We start from the raw sequence: 20,798 nt of genomic DNA on the forward strand, positions 1-20,798 counted from the left end.
TAATGTGTAAAAAAATTAAAATAAATACGTGGTGTAAAGTAATTTTCGAAAATGTGTTGCTGAGTATGACATCATTGACATTTATTGAATACTTCTATTCCACTATGTGGTATACAATATTATAATTGTGTGAGTCTGAAGGGAGGGGTGAGGTGGGAGGAGAAAGTGGAATGGGTGGGAGGAAGTGGGAGGAGGGAGGGGAAGGGGTTGGATGGGAATCCGGAGTGAAGAGGTGGGGTGGGAGGAGGCAGTGGAGGGGGTGGTGTGATAGGGGTGGGTGGGAGTCCGGTGGGAGGAGGGAAGGGGACGGAAGAAGGTGAAAGGAGGGAAAGGGTGGAGTGGGAGGATGGGAGAGTCCATAACTATGTTCCTTTCAGATAGAGTCCATAACTGTGTTCCTTGGATACAAAGTCCATAAGTATGTTCCTAACAAAGACCATATCTATGTTCCTTTCAAAGTCCATAAATTTGTTCCTTACAAAGTCCATAACTTTCTTCCTTACAAAGTCCATAACTATGTTCCTTACAAAGTCCAGAACAATGTTCCTTGGAGACAAAGTCCATAACTGTGTTCCTTGTATACAAAGTCCATAAGTATGTTCCTAACAAAGACCATATCTATGTTCCTTTCAAAGTCCATAACTTTGTTCCTTACAAAGTCCATAACTTTCTTCCTGACAAAGTCCATAATTATGTTCCTTACAAAGTCCATAACTATGTTCCTTACAAAGTCCAGAACAATGTTCCTTGGAGACAAAGTCCATAACTACGTTCCTTGCAGAAAAAGTCCATAACGATGTTCCTTGCAGACAACGCCTTGAAAAAAAGCACACACACAAACACACAATGGCTCTATATCACTGTGAATCACTGTATTGGTGATTATAACAATATACGTTAAATAACAAGTCAAACACATTAGTCTGAACATAAACTGAATCGGCGACTCTGATTAGGCAACCACTATAGAGTTGAAACTTCACTGCCAAGAGCCAAACAATAATAAAATAATAATAACATCACTAATCATTTCAAAATATTATTTAATATAAAATAAAGTTCCCTTACTTGTGACAAGTGATGCTTTTGGTCACTTTTAACTGGCGGGAATGCCTGATGGCAGATGAAAGCTCAACAGCATACCATCTGTCCAGTGCAGCTGACCAGCCTTCCTAGGGTGTTCCAAGATGGCGGGTCATTGGTGCCACTCACCACCTCTCGTTTAAAAAATATATATATTGTTACGGCTGTGGAAATTCGCAGAGCACCATATAGGTCCTTAGATCAGTTATGTCAATAAGTCTGTTCAGATAGATTTCCCCACCGATGTTTAACGGGCAATTATTCGTGTGCCGGGCTGTGATCTTTGAGTTAGCTGTTTTTCGTTTGCTGTCTTTATTTTGGAACAACCACCAACCACAACGCCCACCGTGCCACCATTACTACCACTGGTGCAAGAGTTGTTGTCATGGAAGAGTTGTCGTCGTGGAAGAGTTGTCGTCGTTGTCGCCTTTGTCGCTTTAGTTGTCGAGTGGCCGCCGTTCGTAGCTGGGTCGTGGGCTGTGAGGAAGGTGCTCCGGATCGTGCCCTTGCTCTCGGGGTTGTCGAGTCAGGAGGAGACGCCAGCGGCGAAGGCTGGGACCGGAGGACGGAGCCCCGCGAACCCGACCACCCGGTCACATTTTTCTTTTCTCTTTCCTTATTTTCGGGGTATTTGTGTGTGTGTTTGTGGCGCCGTCCATAAGTAAAACCTGTATAAGTGCATAGTAATTGTAGAAAACGGCTGCAGGTCTTGGTCCGCTTTTTTACTTTTACTCGAATCTTCTCCCCTTCCCCCCCCCCCCCTTCCCCCATTGCATCATCCCCATCAAGTGCATTGCTTACGTGCTTGATAATAAATGTGCTTGTGTGAATGTTAACCCGTTTGTCGCGTCTTTTTCCTTCAAATTGAACTGCCGTATTGAGTTCGGGATATAGCTGGCTTTTTAATAGCCGATAATAGAATCGGATCCAACGGGGCTTTCGCGATAATACCCCGCTCGGTTATCCCAAAACGAAGCGAGCTGCTTAAGCGGCTTGTTTCAAGCGGGCCCTGTTGAGGTACAGTCTCTCGGTAGTCTGCCCGCGCGATTAATTAGGTATATCGACAATTCGGTGATTGACCCTGAAGCGGGTTGAGTATTGACTAGGCTGTGGTGTGCATTTAAAATACACCTGTAGCAGAATTCCAGAGCGTTTGATCCGGAAGGCTGCGACTAGATTGTCCGTTCGGTGGGCGAGAGCGGCCGCCATTGGCTAGAAGCGGTCGTCCGCACGCCGGAGGGCGAGAATCTACAACAATATACGTAAAAAAAAGATTAATGTTTTTAATATTTTGATTTTTTGGTATGGATTAAATCCATCGATGTTATTAAATTGTTTTAATACTTGTTTCAGTTGATTTGGAGGATGGTTTGGATATGTATCACTTTTAGAATGGTTCTGTCAACTGTCCATGACCCCTCCCACAATCCTGACCTGTGACCTGGTTTGGTTGAGCCCACATTTACATTCAATTTATTTTCCCAATAAAACAATGAATGTTTTATATATTTTTTAATTTTGGGTTGCGTGCACTGGCCCAGAGACAAAGTAACTTCCTCATGTTGAAATCACCATCATGGCTTCAGTAGTTATTGAGGAAGGTCGGGCTACAGTTTTACATTGTTTTATTAGGGGAAGGAGCAGAAGAAGAAGTACAAATTGGCGATTTAGCGATCTCTCGTTGTGGTACTTTAGTGATGTATTCTGTCTTTTTAGGTCTTCATAGTTCAGAAAACGCTTGAGAATAAAAGATGTGGCTTCTAAATGCTTATGACTTCACTCCATAGTACTTTATGAGTGTATCATTGTGTACAAACTTGAATGGGTGGCCATCGTTTTTTCTCATATCATCCCTCTATATGGAGTACGACCGTACTCCGTGATTAGTGTAATAAATCTGTATTGGTTGCTGTGCTCTTCTCTTCTGGAAGCCATGTATGCATCAAAATGTACCAACATGCAGCATTAGAATGTTAACTTTAAATCAAAGAACAGAAGAAACAACCGTGGCAGAAAAAACACAAAGAACTAAAAATTCCCCAAGATGGCTGTAGTCATTCAATGTCCCATCATGTTCTTGCCTTATCACAATGATAGAGAAAAGGCTGGAGAAGGACTGTAAATATAAGAAGGAATTTTTATCAACGTAGGACAGATTAAAATGAAGATTTTAGGACACAAGGTGCATTTACATATTTTAATAACATAACGCTGGTCCTGTGTCTGTGTGTTAGTATGTGCATTCACACTTGGCCGGTCGATTTTCAGTTTAAACTGTGTGCATACACTCACCGGTGAGCACCAGGGATGGTGGCATGTTCTGAGAAAATGGCGAACTGATGAATTTGATACTTAATTTTGTGGATAAGTCACACAGGGACTAGACATTTTAAACGGTGCGTTTCATGATATATCATATCATATCAAATATATATTGTTGCGAATTCGCGCCTGCCGGCATGCGATCGGCCACGTAACTCGAATCGCGACCGCGTCGCCCACCGACGTGCAATTCAGTCGTGACCCGCCGGGAACTACCGCCAGGAGCCAGTCACGGGTGGGGGTTTAACCTCACCACGATCGCGCCAATTGGCCACCCGCGCAGGATAGTGTTGCTCGCCAAATTCCACCTACCTAAGTACCTGCACAAGTGGTCGACCGGGCGATCGTACCTCACCGCAGGTCGACTTCGGACATGAACCGCTTAAGCGGCTCGTTCCGTGCTGCAGGGATAACCGAGCGGAGTTATCGTCGACCTCGACGGTTCAGATTACTTATCGGGTGTTTCAACCCACTATCAATCCCTTACGTGATGCAAGATGGAACTTTCAACAAGGGAAAAAGACGCAACGAAACGGGAAACAGTTCAACAAGCAAGCACTTTATTACACACACACACACAGACAAGCACGTATTCACAGTCAGACAGTAATGCACATATAACAGTCAAGACAAAATGCAACGAAAGCAAAAGCACTACTACCGACTATAATTATTTACAACACTTAAACAATTATACTTGTCGGACGGCACCACATCATTCATTCAAAAAGCAAAGGAAACGAAAGCCACCCTCACAGGCAAGGAGGCAGACAGGTCCATGGACCAAATGTACGTGGACCCTGGAGGAGCGGCCAGGTCCACGAGACCGAGAAGGTCTTACCCGCATCCTCGTGATGCGATGTCGGGCAAGCCGCAATGTCCACGTAGCTGCGCCCCGACTCCGTGCCCCTGGCGTGGTCGGCGAGCCCTCTCCGGCGTGCTAAGCGCAATCACGGTTTTGTCAGCACCACGGTTAGGGTGGGGAAGGAACGGGGCCACCGGCACTATCTCAGCGTGGATGGGGGAGAGGAGAATTGTCGATGCTCAGGGTCGAGCGAGGGGAATGGCTGGCTGGCTCGAATCCCGCGACGAGACGAGCGACCCCCACACGACAACCTCGATGATGACCTCCATCTTCACTCGACCAGCCGCCCGTCTTCACTCGACCTGAACTCCCATCTTCACTCGACCCGAACACCCGTCTTCACTGGACCCGAACTCCCGTCTTCACTCGACCCGAACTCCCGTCTTCACTCGACCCGAACTCCCGTCTTCACTGGACCCGAACTCCCATCTTCACTCGACCAGCCGCGCGAGTCGCCTTGTGCTCGCGTCTTTATAGACCGGAGGAGGAGCCTGTATGCAGATTTCAGGATCAAAACACGATTGGAGGCGGGGCCACACCACCCTCTGTTCAGCCATTGGCGTGGCAAAAAGGGGTGTGAGCCTCTTTTGATCCGAATTCCTGCCTGAGAGGAATTCACATCCATCGCGCTTGGAGGCGGGGCCATATGACCCGACACTCGCCCATTGGACGGAGAAAAAGGGGGCGTGAAGCCTTCCTGATCCGAATTTCTCCCTGAAAGGAACGCGTTCGTACCCGTGACTCGAAGCGTTCGGCATCAATTACCGAACGGGCCCTGGACAGCACGACGTTTGGTGTTGACTGATGGTGTGGACGATGGTTGTAGAAGGAGATAGGCGAAGGTGGTGGGGGGTTTGCTGTGGTGGTTTGGTGGTTGGTGGGCATCGTTTGGGAATGGCGGTGAAGCGATGTTTGCGGGATGGAGTTGTGGAGGTAAAGAGGCAAGGGTGGTGGTGTTTGAGTTGTTGGTGGCTTAATGGTCCAAAATAACAATAGAGAAAGAAAAATGACTAACTCAATGCGTCGCAGCCTGGATGAATAACACATATTCCCTCTATACAACGGGTTTGGGCTAACTACACATGAACTTACCGATATATCTCATCTGAGGACCCTTTATGGTGTAATGCGAATTTCTACAACCGTAACAATATATATATATATATATATATATACATATATATATATATACATATATATATATACATATATATATATACATATATATATATACATATATACATATATATATATATATATATACATATATACATATATATATATATACATATATACATATATATATATACACATATATACATATATATACATATATATATATATATACATATATATATATATATACATATATATATATATACATATATATATACATATATATATATATACATATATATATACATATATATATATATATACATATATATATATATATACATACATATATATATATATACATACATATATATATATATACATACATATATATATATATATACATACATATATATATATACATACATATATATATATATACATATATACATATATATATATATATATATATATATATATATATATATATATATGATAATTCTCTGCCAGTCTGTCTGTCCTTCTATCTGTCCATTCAGGGTGGAGCTTCAAAATCAAATTGCTGCCATTTTTATTGGCTCCATTTAGGTCTCAAGCTTCATAGCGCTCTTTTGTAAGGCTCGCGCTTTCTACCTCTCCCACGGCTTTATTTTAACTCTAATTCGACATCCGATTTCATTTATCACAGTTGTGAAGATGGTTTAAGACTTGATTTCAGCAAACGGGGAGAAAATCGGATGACTATGGCATTTTTAGACAAAAAGGCCAATTTTTAACATCAGGGTTGTAATGTGAAGTCAACTCAGACTCCCTCACGGCTTTGTCTTAACTCCAATTCGACATCTGATTTCATTTTTCACAGTTGTGGAGATGGTTTAAGATTCAGTTTCGGCAAACGGGGATAAAATCGGATGAAAATTGATGTTTGAAAAGGAAAAATGCATTTCAATAGCTTCTTTGAATGTATCTTGTCAGGCGCGATTCTTCCGGACCCAATCACAGTTTTACTCATTGATCATTGCTGTGTTCTTTATAGTTATATGAAATGTTGATGTTGCTGGAGAATGTGATGCGATCATCGACCAGAAGGAAATGGGAGTGGGGGGGGGGGGAGTGAGGAAGAAGAAGAGTGAGCCAGAGTGCCGGTAATAATTCCTCTTCTCTAACATTGTGATAAGGCAAGGAGGGTTGTTTTCTGGGGATTATGCTGCACACACAAAATAAACCAGAATACTGAGATAGCTGTTTCTTGATGAGTAATGATAAGAAGGTTGCAAGTTAGACAACTTCAAACACGGTGATTGTGGTGACGCGATATTAAATATGTAATGACCCATGTAAGAATGCCCTTTAGATTTTATGATTGGGAGGAAAGAGAGTTGTGATTTGGAGAGCAAAGATGGGACAGAATTAGGAGGGGGAGGTTAAGAATTTTGGTGGGGGGGGGGGAGTGGGGGGGAGTGGGGGGGGGGTGAGGACTTGAAGTCACATTGCTCGGATGTTCCTCGGTTAACTGCTCGTAATCTATTATATAATGTGATCCATGGTGTCTGTCCATGCATTTGTTTGTCTCCTGTTTCCAGCAGTCAGTTCATGCACTGCGTTTGAAATGCTCTGCGTGCAGGCAAATCTCAACATTCAACCAGAACAAGAGCATTATACCAAACGAGATACATTTTAAACGTATAAAGGGCCATTCCATGTCAAATCATCAAAGAATCTGCTGTCATCTCCCAGATTTTTGTAAAACTTTGGGAACCAATTGGGACCCATGAAAAATGGCAAGAACTCAAATATTTTTGCTAACAGCCTCTTAATTAGTGAGATACAGACTAACGAACTTTGGACTAATTAGCACGACGTCACGAATTCAAATGGCCATATCTCTAAAAGTATAACACCTAGAGAGCTGGTTTTGGTGTCATTTTAAAGGTATTTTCATGCCCTATGAATTTGTCTGGGCAACATTTTCCTACCTCCAACCACAAAAAAGTTATCACAAAATATAAACTTCAATCGTGAATCCCCAAAAAATGTATCCTTCAAATTTCCTCAAATTCATCCCAGAGGTACCTTATGATGTCAAGAAGCTTCCACATAAATTTTGTGATGGGCACTCCAATAGTTTCTGAGATATGAGCAATAATGTACATGTACGTATGGCATATAGGTTCGAAAATCAGCATTTGTAATGTATTATACAATCATTCTAACCTAGCCATGACAGGGAACACAGGGAACGACCATCAATTGCTTTGAAGTATCATATACTTTCATTTTCAACTGGGCCTGAGGGGAAGAAACAAGTGCTGCTGTTGATGCATTGAAGAGGAAATTGAAAGCCTAAGTCAGGTTAGTGAACACTGTGTACTTGAACTCACTTATTGATTGTATAATACATTACAAATGCTGATTTTCGAACCTATATGCCATACGTACATGTACATTATTGCTCATATCTCAGAAACTATTGGAGTGCCCATCACAAATTTTATGTGGAAGCTTCTTGACATCATAAGGTACCTCTGGGATGAATTTGAGGAAATTTGAAGGATACATTTTTTGGGGATTCACGATTGAAGTTTATATTTTGTGATAACTTTTTTGTGGTTGGAGGTCGGAAAATGTTGCCCAGACAAATTCATAGGGCATGAAAATACCTTTAAAATTACACCAAAACCAGCTCTCTAGGTGTTATACTTTTAGAGATATGGCCATTTGAATTTGCGATGTCGTGCTAATTAGTCCAAAGTTCGTTAGTCTGTATCTCACTAATTAAGAGGTTGTTAGCAAAAATATTTGAGTTCTTGCCGTTTTTCATGGGTCCCAATTGGTTCCCAAAGTTTTACAAAAATCTGAGAGATGACGGCAGATTCTTTGATGATTTGACATGGAATGACCCCAAATACAACAAGGAGTCGGCTTGTTTAATAGTGTGTTAAGATATGACCTGGGCTGACAGGATGGCCTCGAGGTACATACACTCGCCTCGAAGCTGTGTAGCCTGGATTTGAATCTCAGCCCAGCTATAAACTGTCATCCCATTGTTTCACAGACAGGATGATTAATCAATGTGTGTGCTATCCCTCGGCCTGACATTAAATTGGGTGTCAAGTTTATTGACATTAGTTGGTGGATGTTAAAGATCCTCACAGTGTACTTCGCATAGAGTAGAGGAGTTATTCCCGGCATTCTGGCCAAATTCCAAATTCCTGCCCGAACTATTGCTGGGAAGGCAATGCGAATCCACCTAGTGTAACCCTTGCTCAAGAAGCTGTTTCAGCAACACCGAAGCTCTGTGATAGAGTATGAGGATTATCACAAAGCTGAATAAACCATGCTGGCATTGAAAATTACAGTAGCCTATCGTGAAAGTCTTTGAACAACGGTTGTAGTGCAAGCAATCATTTAATTAAAGAAAATCTCCATTTAGCACTGCGAACTAAAAATAACGTTGAATAATAAACTTCAATGAAGTCCAAAATTAACAAATTAAATGACTGGTCGATTTGATGGTGAAATTCGTTAAGAATTAGAACATCCACTCTGAGTCGAGGAGGTTGGTATTTCAAACCTTGGACAAGTAATGAGTGATATCAAAGAGTTTAAATAAGGTGCGTGTTGCTTCCTTGGTCAATGCTCAACATTTGAAAAGGATAGAACATGGATATATCAAGACAGGGGGAGAGAGAGAGGAGAGGGAGAGAGAGGAGAGGGAGAGAGATCGAGGGGAATGGGAGAGAGAGATCGAGACTTTTGTATGCTTTTATAATAAAAGTATCAAAACGCACCAGAAAAAGCACACTCCATGAAAACAAATCCAAATAATTTTACAGCAAAAATAAATTCAACAAAAGCAATACAAACAAGGGTGTCCGTTCATGTCAAAACCACCACAGAATAATACATATATGCAAAAAGTAAGTGTAAGTACTTTACACTTTTACAAACAGATTCCATCACAAAAAGAAACTCAAAACCTCATCAGTGTACTACTGATCACCCACAATATCCAGGCTCAAAAGATAAGCCTGCTCCAATTTTACTCGTGCCGAAACCATACCTTTAAAGCACAAAAGCACATTTGCATTTTTCCCCTTCAATTTTGCTTTCCTGCTTTTATAAATTGCCAGTTTAGCAATGCCCAACAGAAAAGACAAAAACGAGAGGACTGGTTACTTTCGCAAACTTTGTTGCAAAGGTTATGTTTTGATTGCTGTGTCTTTATTTATTTGTGAATATGTGTGTTTGTTTGTTATTCGCATAACTCCAAAAGTATTGAACTGAATCGCAGCAAATTTGGTGGGATGATTGGTTATTATCCGAGGACCATTTGATTAGATTTTGGGAGCGATCGGGTCAAAGGTCAAGGTCATGAAAAGGTCAAAATCGTCTTTTTACCATAGCGCGGTCAATTTGTATCCAATTTGCATTCAACTAATGCCAAAATGTTCAGAATTCAATGCCCCATCTTGTGATATGTGACATGACACAATGACGTAATAACCCTTATTAGCAGTTGGGAGTCAAAGTTCAGGGGGGGTTACGACATTGCAAAATGTGCGGTTTTAGTCATAACACGGTCAATTCTTATCCAATTTGCATGAAACCAACACCAAAATGTTGACTGTTCAGTTCCCCACACTCTAATACCAATTACAAAATTAAGAATACAAAGGTCAAGGTCAAGGTCATGAAAAGGTCAAAATCGTCATTTTGCCATAGTGCAGTCGATTTTTATCCAATTTGCATGCAACCAATGCCAAAATGTTGTGAATTCAATGCCCAATCTTGTGATATACGATATGACACAGGAAATTTAATGTTTTTAAGCCATCATAACACATATGAGATGGCAGATGTGCTATGGGATCAAATACCCTCACAATCAACGGTTTCTGGGGGGGGGGGGGGTGGGGAACAAAATGTAGCGTTGGCGAAGGTATGCGCTCTACTGAGTGCCCGTTCTAGTTTACTTTTATAATTCCCCCCGATTCCATAAATAAAGACTGGAAAGGAAAAAACAAAATTAAATTTATAGAAAAGCTGTTGAAGGAAGAGATAGAGGGGTACCAATCTCTTACATTCAATAAAAACGTGGGCAACGTTTTCAATCAAATCACAAAAAGGACAAGAAATTAAAAAAAGACGAATTAAACTTATGGAGTGATGTCTGTGTGACCAGGGCTTGATGTGCTCGTCTCCAATTCAGGTCTCCAGTTCGCCCAAGAGTTGGAGAACTATACATTTTGTTCCACACTGGAGTTAAAAAAGCTCCAGCAGGTAAGGTCTCATTCCACCGATTTTTCAAGTTTTGTAAAACCAGGTATACATGCTTCCAGACATATGTTGCAGATAGCCATTTTCCCCATGACGTGAAACACACCAATTTCCTCTAAGTTTGAGGAGAACACACCCTCTTGTTTTTTTGAGGCAATTTGAAGTTCAGGGAAATAGAGACTTGAGTCTACCACTTCATCCACCCCAGTCCACCTGATGTTTAGTCCATGAAAGGTTTGAATTACTGCTTTCAAGACATTTTCCACAATACGAGCAGAATGAACACCAGTTTTTAATGAAAGTGAGTTTACAGGTCTCGCACTCTGTTTATTCCAACACTGGTGAAACAATGCATAAACGACCTGGAGGTTTAAGTTCGAGAGAATAAAGGATTCTGAACTAATGGCTCATGTACAAACTTTTGGGCATCGTATGATACCTCTAAACGTTGCACTCTGAGGACTTGCTAAGCATTCAAAAGGCTCTGATGAAAACTGGGGAGCAGAGACATGTCAACGTGTTGCAGGTCGATGAGGAAAAGTTCACGGTCATATTTCAGACCTTCCACTTTCTGCAAACAGGCGTTTGTGAGAGGTCGACAAGGAACACACTCACTGCATAGTAAGTGCTTAATCATGGAAATCCGGAATGCCATTATCCGACTTGGGATATGCATCAGATTTTGACCACCCGCATTTCGGGGTCTGCAGACCACGTCTGGGCCCAGCCAATGGTGGCCACCCCAGAAAAAAAATCAATCAGTCAGAACCCTCTGAATGCCTGTGACCAAGTATCTCGGAGGTTCAAGTGGGATAACTCTATGCCAAATAAATGGAACCACCAGGTTGTTTATGATTGACACCCGTGTCTTAAGCGAGAGAAGTTGGTACAATCTTCTCCACCTTGCCAGTTCCAATTTAATCTTTTCCAGGAAGTTCTCCCAATTTTTTTTGTTCATACGCTTCAATTCCTAGAAATAAGCCTAAATATTTAAACCCCTCACGACTCCACTGTATTCCTCCTGGTAAAACAGGCAGGGACGATGAAGGCGATCTGGGGCCCACCCAAAAAGCTACACTTTTTTCCAATTTACCCTTGCAGTAGAAGCAAGCTCCAACTGGGTAAGGCAACGAGAGACCTCAGAAACATCTTTTTGATTTGCAATAGCAACACAAATATCATCAGCATAAGCTGAAACAACGACTTTGGAGTTTTGTGAAAGAGAGACTCTTAACACTGAGCTCCGAAGTAAAAATAATAAAGGTTCAACGAATCGATTGTAGAGCATGCCTGATAGCGCACAGCCCTGACGGATGCCTCGCTGAAAGGGGAAAGGGTAACAGAGACTATTATTAACCTTCAGCAGGCAAGATGCATTTTTGTACAATAACTTAACATAAGCAATAATTTTTTCCCCAAACCCTGTTCTCCTGAATACATCAAACAAAAAAGAATGGTTAACACTGTCAAAAGCTTTTTCTTGATCTAAAAGTAATAAACCAAAACCAGGAGATGTAGTTCGACCATGACTGATCAAGTCTCTCACCAAAAAAATATTATCGTTTATGGAACGTTCTGGAACACAGTATGATTGATCAGTGCCAATCAAGAAAGAGATGACTTCCTTTTAGACGGGTTGCAAGTGCTTTTGACAATATTTTATAGTCCGTGTTGAGGAGTGACACAGGCCGCCAATTTGCGGTCACATGTAGATTTCCTTTCTTCGGAAAAACACAAAACTGCCCTCCAGCAGCTCAATGGCAATACACCATGTTCAACACTCTCCTGAAAGACCTCAAGAAGAGTAGGGCCTAGAATGTCCCAAAAAGCCTTATAAAATTCAGCCGGAAGGCCGTCTAGTCCAGGGGCTTTCCCATCCTTGCTGTCCTTGAGCGCAGCAGTAAGTTCTCCAAGAGAAATGTCAGGCTCAAGCAATTGCTGTTGGTCTTCACACAGAGAAGGGAGCTGTTCAAGCATTGCATTCCTGTTCTCCTCATTCACAACTCCTATTGCAAAGAGTTTAGAAAAATAGTCTTGTAGTTCATGCTTGATATCACTCTGGGAGGTCAACAAATCACCACCAGAAGAGCACAAAGCATGGATTTGTTGAGAGGTCTTGACCATTTTTTCCAAATTGAAGAACCCTTTGTTTGGTGTGTCAAGTTGGATTTTTTCGTTCCGCAGTCGGACGAATGCACCGGCCGCCCGCTCTTTCACCATTTCAGCCAGAAGGGTCCTTTTCTCTGACAACTGCTGGACATTCACGCGAGACAATCCAGCTTTCTGCTCACAGATAAGTATATCGTTTTTTTTTAAGCAGATATCACACCAAAAGCGTTGTATGCGCTGTAAGAGCAGTATTGTTGGCAAAAACATTTGATTTGGGACTTTGTGCAGTCCCACCATTGTCTTAAGTTCAAATATGAACCCTTTTATGACTCACATTTTTCCCATGCCATTTTAAAAGCTTCTATAAAATGTGCACTTTGTAAACGTTTCAAATTAAAAGTCCAATACGCACTTCCACAGACATGATGAGGAAAGCCACACACCATAACAATCATGTGATGATCGGGAAAACCAGACGGCCTTATATAAGAGTTCTTAACAATGTTTACCATTTCATGATCAACATAAAATCTGTCTGGGCGAGCCATCGTCAAAACATTTCTTGATGCACAAACCCATGTATACTGACGGATATTACGGTTTTGTACCCGCTACACATCCACCAGTTTAAACTTTTTGACGAGCTGTGCCAAAGGCCTTGCACTGGGTGGATGAGACTGACAAGTGTTCCGATCAAGTTGTGGGTTGAGGGTGCAGTTGTAGTCACCCCCCCAGACACAACATGGTTAAGTCAATAGTGCTTACAAACTGCCAACTTCTACAGAAAGGCACCTCTTTCAGAATTAGCACTAGGACAGTCAACATTTGTCATGCAAATCTTTAGGTTACTACTGACAAATTGCACAGACAGTAAGTAACCTTTGCAAATTTCCTTACAAGTTATCTCCGAAGGTCGGAGTCGAGGATGCAACACTATTGCCACACCAGCCTTGGCCTCAACAAGCGCACTCGAGAAAAAAAAAGACAACCTTTAAAGATTTTACACCACTCATCCTCAGAAGACTGATTTGCATGCGTCTCCTGTAGCATTAGCACATAATTTTTTTTCATTTTGGAAGAGCTGAAATACCTGGAGGCGACGCACACAACTGCGGCCCCCATTGATGTTCAGGGATGCTACTTTTATCTCCATTCTGTTAGTTATTCTTGAAGTACTTTACCAGCCCGAGTAACACATTTCCTTAACCTTTGGAATTGAGACTCTGATATGTTAACCCAATAAGGTTCACGAACCATACTCCTTGCAGTTTTAATGAAATCGTGTAAATTCGGGAAGTAATCTTTGATTTTTACGTATCTTTTCCTGAATGTATCATCCAGGAAATTAATCACATTTTCTTGAGACACTGAGGTTGTGTCGTTTCCCCCTTCATCCTCTTGAGAGCTTAAAGCACTAAAATGTGGGGTCGAAGAGGTTTCATCTGAATCAAGTGCTTCATCTATGGCCTCTCCTATAACTTGTGGAACACTTACTTTTGGCTCAACAGAAAGTTCTGCTCTGTTTACGGACCCCTCCGAATTTGCCTTGTCCATGTCCTTCCCCTCCACAACCCTTAAATCATCATCTGTGAGGGAGGGGTTGACATTTAACTCACAGGGATTTTCCCCTTTATCTATTTCTCCATCACTGTCAGACATTGCTGTTAACTCGTCTGAACAAGTTTGGTTAACAGGACAAACACTTAAAACATCCTGAGATACCTCACCGTTCTCTGTGTCCCACTCGGAGTCGGCCAGTGGAACAAGCGAAGTCTCCACATCCGCACACGACTCCGGTACCACCAAGGGGTTTCCGATGTCAGACGTCCCTTGGAGATCCACCGAGCCTGACACGATCTGGACCTTATTCTGCTCCTTAGCATCAAAGGCATCAACATTTGACCGTTTTTGGCCTTTTTTCCTGGTATCCGTAACAGATACCTCCATATCGTCCACACTGTCCTGTACAGTGGATGGTAAAGGAGAGGATGCAACCACTTTCACTTCCTCGTTCGGTGGGGGTGGATTAATTACGTCACGATTACACACCCTCTCTCCAACGCCGGTAGGGATGGACGAGTCCAATTCGTCGTACACCTCAGCCGGTTGGGGGGGGGGGGCGGGGCTAGGCTCCCGATTCACCTTCTCCCCATTAGTTTGTGGTTCCTCACGCACATTCACGTTCTTGCGGTGTAACCGCGTTGGGACAAACTCTTTACATGCCCGTGAGCTCCACACCCAAAACACGTCATAACCTCTGAGGAGACAAACATTTTATATTCAAACCCGTCGATTTTTACACCGAGTACAACATTCAGTGTTTTTCCATGTTCAGGTAGTATCATATAAACCACTCTTTTAAAGGACATGTCGTGGTTAAATTTATCACTAACATGACGCATCGGCACCATTGAGATCCTCGACACAACCTTACCGAACTTGTTTAACTGGTTACACAAGTCCTGGTTCCTTATAAATGGTGGAATATTATTAATATTAACTTTAACTGTTGGGGCCTGTAAAGCGAACACAGAGAGGTAAGTGTTCGGTTCGATGAACAGGCCATGCTCAACCACCGTGGCGATCATGTGTTCCTCCGATACAAACACCACAAACTTCTTATTCATGCGAGAAGCAGCACGAATATTATGTAAACCAACGATGTTACCGATGGCGGAAAGCACATCGTTAAGTTACACCTCACTGGGAGGGATGTAAAACACATCGTGTTTCCGAGTTAGTGACTCGAACATCTCGACACGGAAACGTTCACCCGCCATTCTAACTCAAGAAAACAAGTTAGTGAACTTTATCGAGAGAAAATAAGGCGTTTTCACAAACACCAAAAAATCAACGATTAAAGGTGAGAATTAACAAATAACACGGTCACAGTGAACGAGAAAAACCTCTCCCGGCGGCCATGACAGGCCTTAGGCCTACGATTTTCTCGACACGAGACCGTCGGCTGGCTCTATCTCTATCTCTATCTTCTCCACACAGGAAGGAAAAAAAAAACACGGGAAAAGTCCACAAGTAAAAAACGAACACATGGGAAGCGAAAAATGGGGAAAGTGAAAACACCAAACAGCACAACAGAGGAGGGGTACTCACGACACGAAGCAAGGAGCGGCCATGACAGTACACACAACGTAACATCAGCCAGCAGGGGGTGAGAGAGAGAGGAGAGAGGAGAGAGGAGAGAGGAGAGAGGAGAGAGGAGAGAGGAGAGAGGAGAGAGGAGAGAGGAGAGAGGAGAGAGGAGAGAGGAGAGAGGAGAGAGAGAGAGAGAGAGAGAGAGGAAGAAGAAGGAGAGAGAGAGGAAGAAGAAGGAGAGAGAGAAAGAAGGAGAGAGAAAGAAGAGGAAGAGGAATAAGAAGAGGAAGAAGAAGAAGAAGAAGAAGAAGAAGAAGAGAGAGAGAGAGAGAGAGAGTTGGGGGCAAGGGTAGAAATTTCCTTCTGTATCCATTCTGTCCCCCATTACTCCCCACACCCATTATTTATCCAATTCTCCCTATATTTGTCTATGAACTCTGCTGAGTCTCCCCCCACCAGGTCAGGTCAGGTCAGGTGTGGGAGCATGCGCCGGATCAGTACGTCACTGCACCCACTTTCTGCCAGTACTCAAGGGGCCTCCATCAGGCCATCTCCATCCCCTTGAGATTCTGATCAAGCTGCTGTAACCACAAGGCAGGTGGTTGGCCCATTGGCCTCCTCAACTCACGAGGCTCCCTCACTGAGAGAATCTGGTGAGCAATATCAGCGTCAGGAAAACGAGCCACATGTCCGGACAGCCGCAGCTGATGCTCACACACCATGCAGGTAACAAATATCATTTGAGTCTCTCTCAGCAAGCGCTCGTTGGGCAGAAAGTCTGACCAGCGATAGCTAAGGATTCTCTGAAGAGACCTGGTACCAAAGGAATTAAGTCTCCATCTCAGATCCCTGGTCAGAGTCCAAGTCTCATATCCAAAGAGCAAGACTGGAAGCACCAAGGACCTGAAGATTTAGACTTTCATCCTCCCGCACAGATACCAGCAGAGCCACACCCCATGATCCAGTGAATCCATGACTCCCAAGGCCCGACCCAGACGCCTGTTGACCTCTGGCTCACAGCCAGCAGAAACGTGAATATCACTGCCAAGGTAAGTGAATCTCTGTGACCTCAACGTCCTAGCCACAAACAGCGACAGACAGGATAGCAGCATCCACGATGTCATTGAAAGCCTGGATCTTAGTTTTGACCCAAGAAACCCAAAATCCCAGCAGCTCTGACTCCTCATTCAGCACCTCAAGGGCCCCCAAAAGAATATCTGGAGTCTCCGCAAAGATGACTGCATCATCTGCGAAATCAAGGTCAGAGATCTTGACATTCCCAAACGATGCACCGCAGCTTGATCTCTCTGTCATCCTCCCCAGAATCCAGTCTATACAAGTACTGAAAGGTTTGGGGGCCAGTACATACCACTAACAAACTCCAATAACAACTGGAAATAAGTCAGAGATGGTATCACAACATCTCACAACACTCTCAGTACCAGAGTACAGTTCAGACATCAGATTGACCAGTTTTGCTGGCACCCCACGAAGACCAAGAATCCTCCAGAGGGCATCCAGATTCACTGAATCAAATGCTTTACAGAGATCAACATAGGCTGCAAGCAGCCCCTGCCAAAATGCTCGCCTGCATTCAGCGAGGACCCAAAGAGCAAGGATATGGTGAATCATTGACCTCTTTGGTGTAAAGCCTGACTGCTCTTGATGCCGGTATTCAAGCAGATGGTGGTGAACCTGATCAAGAATAATCTAAACAAAGACCTTGCCCGACACTGAGAGCAGCGTCACACCTCGGTAGTTGTTGCAGTCTTGGCAATCACCCTTCCCTTTCCAGAGAGGGACAACAAGGCCCCTCTTCCAATCAGTTGGGATGAATCCTGTGTTCCAGCCAGAGCACAGTACTGCATGCAATGACATGAGTACAGCATTTCCACCAGCCTTGAGAAGTTCAGCATGGATGCCACAGATCCTAGAAGCTTCACCCCATTTCAACTGGATCACCACAGCCTGTGTTTCCATAAACAAAGGTGGACCACAGTTAATTGGAGGGTCAGCAATAGGGATTGTAACACCCCTGACATCCAACTCGACAGATGGTGGATCAGCCTGGTACAGCCGTTCAAAGTAACCGGCCCAGTGGGCCTTCACTTTAGACTCCTCTGTCAAGAGCCCACCACCCTCTACTATAACTGCAGTACACTGAGGGACGGTCTTGGAGGATTGCAATGCGCGAATTCCCCTGTAAGCAGGACAAGAATCACTTTACCACCGGTGATGCCACCGGTGATCCCCCTCAGAAATTCCTCACACATAAGCCTCCTTGTCCACCCTTAGCGCACGTGCAGTTTTACACCTCAGCTCCCTGAACAGCTCAGCTCTGCCCTTCAGTTGGGCCCAGCGACTCTGGTCAATGGTATCCAGTGTACCTTGAGAGACAAAATTCTTCTTCGCCCGATGGTGAGTCCCAAGAGATCCACCGGCAACATCAATGATGGTGGTCTTGATGGAACTCCACAACTCTTCAGGATCCTCCAAGCACCCAGACCCCCAAATCTCCACTCAGTCTGTTCCCAAACTCCTCAGCTACCCTCTTATCCTTGAGCTTGCTAACATCCAGCCTAGGCTGGATGGTACCATTCTCCTGGATTTAAACTGCAACTTCAGAGTTGCTACAACAAGCCTGTGGTCAGCATTGAGGAACTGAGCACTCCGGGAGACCCTGCATTTCTGGATCATCCTCCAGTGACCATCAACGAGCATGTGGTCCATATCTGTCACACCGCCATCATTGGAATAACAAGTCCAGCGATGAGCCTGTGGGCGCTGAAACCATGAACCAGCCACAATAAGTCCATGACTTATTGCAAAGTCAAAAATTTTGTGCTATTGAGGTTCACAGTTCCAGACCCATTGGAGACCAACACATGTCTCATACCCATCCCTATCAGTTCCACTCAATGCATTGAAATGCCCTAAGACGAGAAGAGAATCTCACCTAGGGTACTGATCAACCACAGACTCGAGTGTGACATAGAATGCATCCTTCACGGTGAGATCACTCGCCTCAATTGAAGCATTCACAGAGACCAGGGGAATGACACCAAAGGAGTGACAAATCCTTCATCTCGGAATAGGCTTGTTGACTGGTGTTACCTCAATTATCATTGGAGTCAGCTTAATGGACACAGCTACAGCAACTCCTTGGGCATAGTAACCATCAGAGCCACCAGACCAATCGTAGGTGTAACCACCTGCCATGATCTCGCCGCAATCCAGTCTCCGAACCGCAGAGGGTGCTGCAATATCAATGTCCAAACGCTTGAGCTCAGATGATAACAGAGACAGGTGATCATCCTCTCTTAGCAATAGGACATTCCAGGCACCAACACAAAGGGACCACCTCAGGTTAACCCAAGGAGACCACTATCTGGTGGACGACACCTCAGCACCACCATGACACACGCTACCGTAATCTGACCCGGGAAGGTTACCCCTTGGTTTCCATCCTATCATCAAAGATTGTGGGTCCCGAAGGCTTTGCCCCAATCCCCTCATCCGGTGAGCTGTTATGCGAAGTACGGCTGCACAGGAGGTACTCCCATGGAGTGGGTTTTCAGATTATTTTTCTGCTTTTGGAATGTTTTGTGGAATGAAGAGTTTTACGGTGGCCAGAATGCAAATCCTACCACCAACCTCCGAATAAAAAGTGTCCCAACTGCAGGAGGACATCTGCAGACACAGTTTGGCACGAGATATGGATAGCCATTGGCTCACAACGAGCTCCTCCACACTTTGACAGGTTTTATTCTTCATCCTGCTGGGTGTCCATATCATACACCCTCTTCACCAACAAACTTGGTGGGGGACTCAGTTTAGTCACTGACAACCCGACCATGGAACAGGTTAGTACAGGTTTATATGGTACCTGTGGCAAGTCACAGATCTAATCAAACCAGACATGACGCCCACCAACCCTCTCACTTTGCTGTTCATTTTGTTCTGTTGCATCCTGAGCCAGTGTTCTAGCTCTTCCATGTGCCTTGATTCTGCATCGAAAAAAACTGTCAGAGGTTGGCAACCAGTGCACAGGTTTGATGGGCTGAATGGTCTCTTTCTGTGTTGAAGTTCCTTGGAAGGGAAGTTATCTATTGAGCCATGGTGTGTGTCCGTGCGTTTGTCTGTCTCCAGTTAATGGTGGATGCTTCCCGTGCTGCACTTGAAAAGCTCAACATTCATTTTTGAAATAACATGAGAACAGACATGAACAATGTTGATGCCAAATTTGATTTTGCAACCAGGATATTTTGCCATCTTTTTAGATAAATCCAATGTCCGACGCCCTACGTTGCACCATTTCGTGGTCGGCAGGAAAGTAGCTCAGAGCTGTGGCTCTGCATGAAACCAAGAGTGCAACACAATTAACCTTTTGAAAATCCATTAAATAGTTCAAATTGATTGATTAAGTTAAAGTTTTCCTATCACTGGGGACAGGTACTTTTGCTAGTGTTTCATATGAAGGTTTGAGAAAATGAATTTTGAGAAAAGAGAAGGTATGTGAGTTGAGAAGCAGGCAGGAAAAAGAGCCACAGTTTGTGAGAAGATAGGAGTGAGGAAAGGGGGAGGAAGGAATGTGTGTAGGGAACACATGGAGAGAGAGAGAGGGATGGGAAGGGAGGGGCAAAAATTCCGTTATCTGCAAACATAATGTGTCGAAAATGTTTATGAAGTATGATACAACTTGATGCTTCAAGCACTCATTAATTTTACCAGACAGGTATGCTACAATATTTTGCACTTTATTGCATGAGGGATATATATATATATATACATACCTCAGGAACAAATTGAGCCACTTATTCAATAATTGAATAATGAACAAAAAATCAAGTATCACACACGTTGTGAGCAGACAAAAGAAGCTCACATGACGTGGCATGATGCCAAATCGTGTTTCCTTCATGTATAAGAG

At 43.5% G+C, this 20,798-nt stretch overlaps 1 protein-coding gene across 9 annotated transcripts in view; it reads right to left on the minus strand.

Moving 5' to 3' along the window:
• The window catches only part of LOC147023545 (uncharacterized), a 137,537-nt gene that overhangs the window by 65,197 nt on the left and 51,542 nt on the right, over nucleotides 1-20,798 (minus strand). For 6 of the 9 annotated variants that reach the window (XR_015060271.1, XR_015060270.1, XM_085889042.1 and 3 more), the window contains exon 1: nucleotides 15,887-15,911. The exons of the other annotated variants lie outside the window; for them this stretch is intronic. Coding sequence is in view for 4 of the 6 variants with exons in the window: in XM_085889042.1 (XP_085745168.1) it covers nucleotides 15,887-15,909 (23 nt within the window). In the remaining 2 variants the exon portion in view is untranslated. Of the gene's footprint in view, nucleotides 1-15,886; nucleotides 15,912-20,798 lie in introns of those variants that run through there. 9 annotated transcript variants of the gene reach the window in all.

Source organism: Eptatretus burgeri, chromosome 7 (genome assembly GCF_056783735.1).
Source record: "Eptatretus burgeri isolate ZD-2024b chromosome 7, Ebu_testis_v1, whole genome shotgun sequence".
In the NCBI taxonomy this organism is placed as follows: Eukaryota; Metazoa; Chordata; class Myxini; order Myxiniformes; family Myxinidae; genus Eptatretus; species Eptatretus burgeri.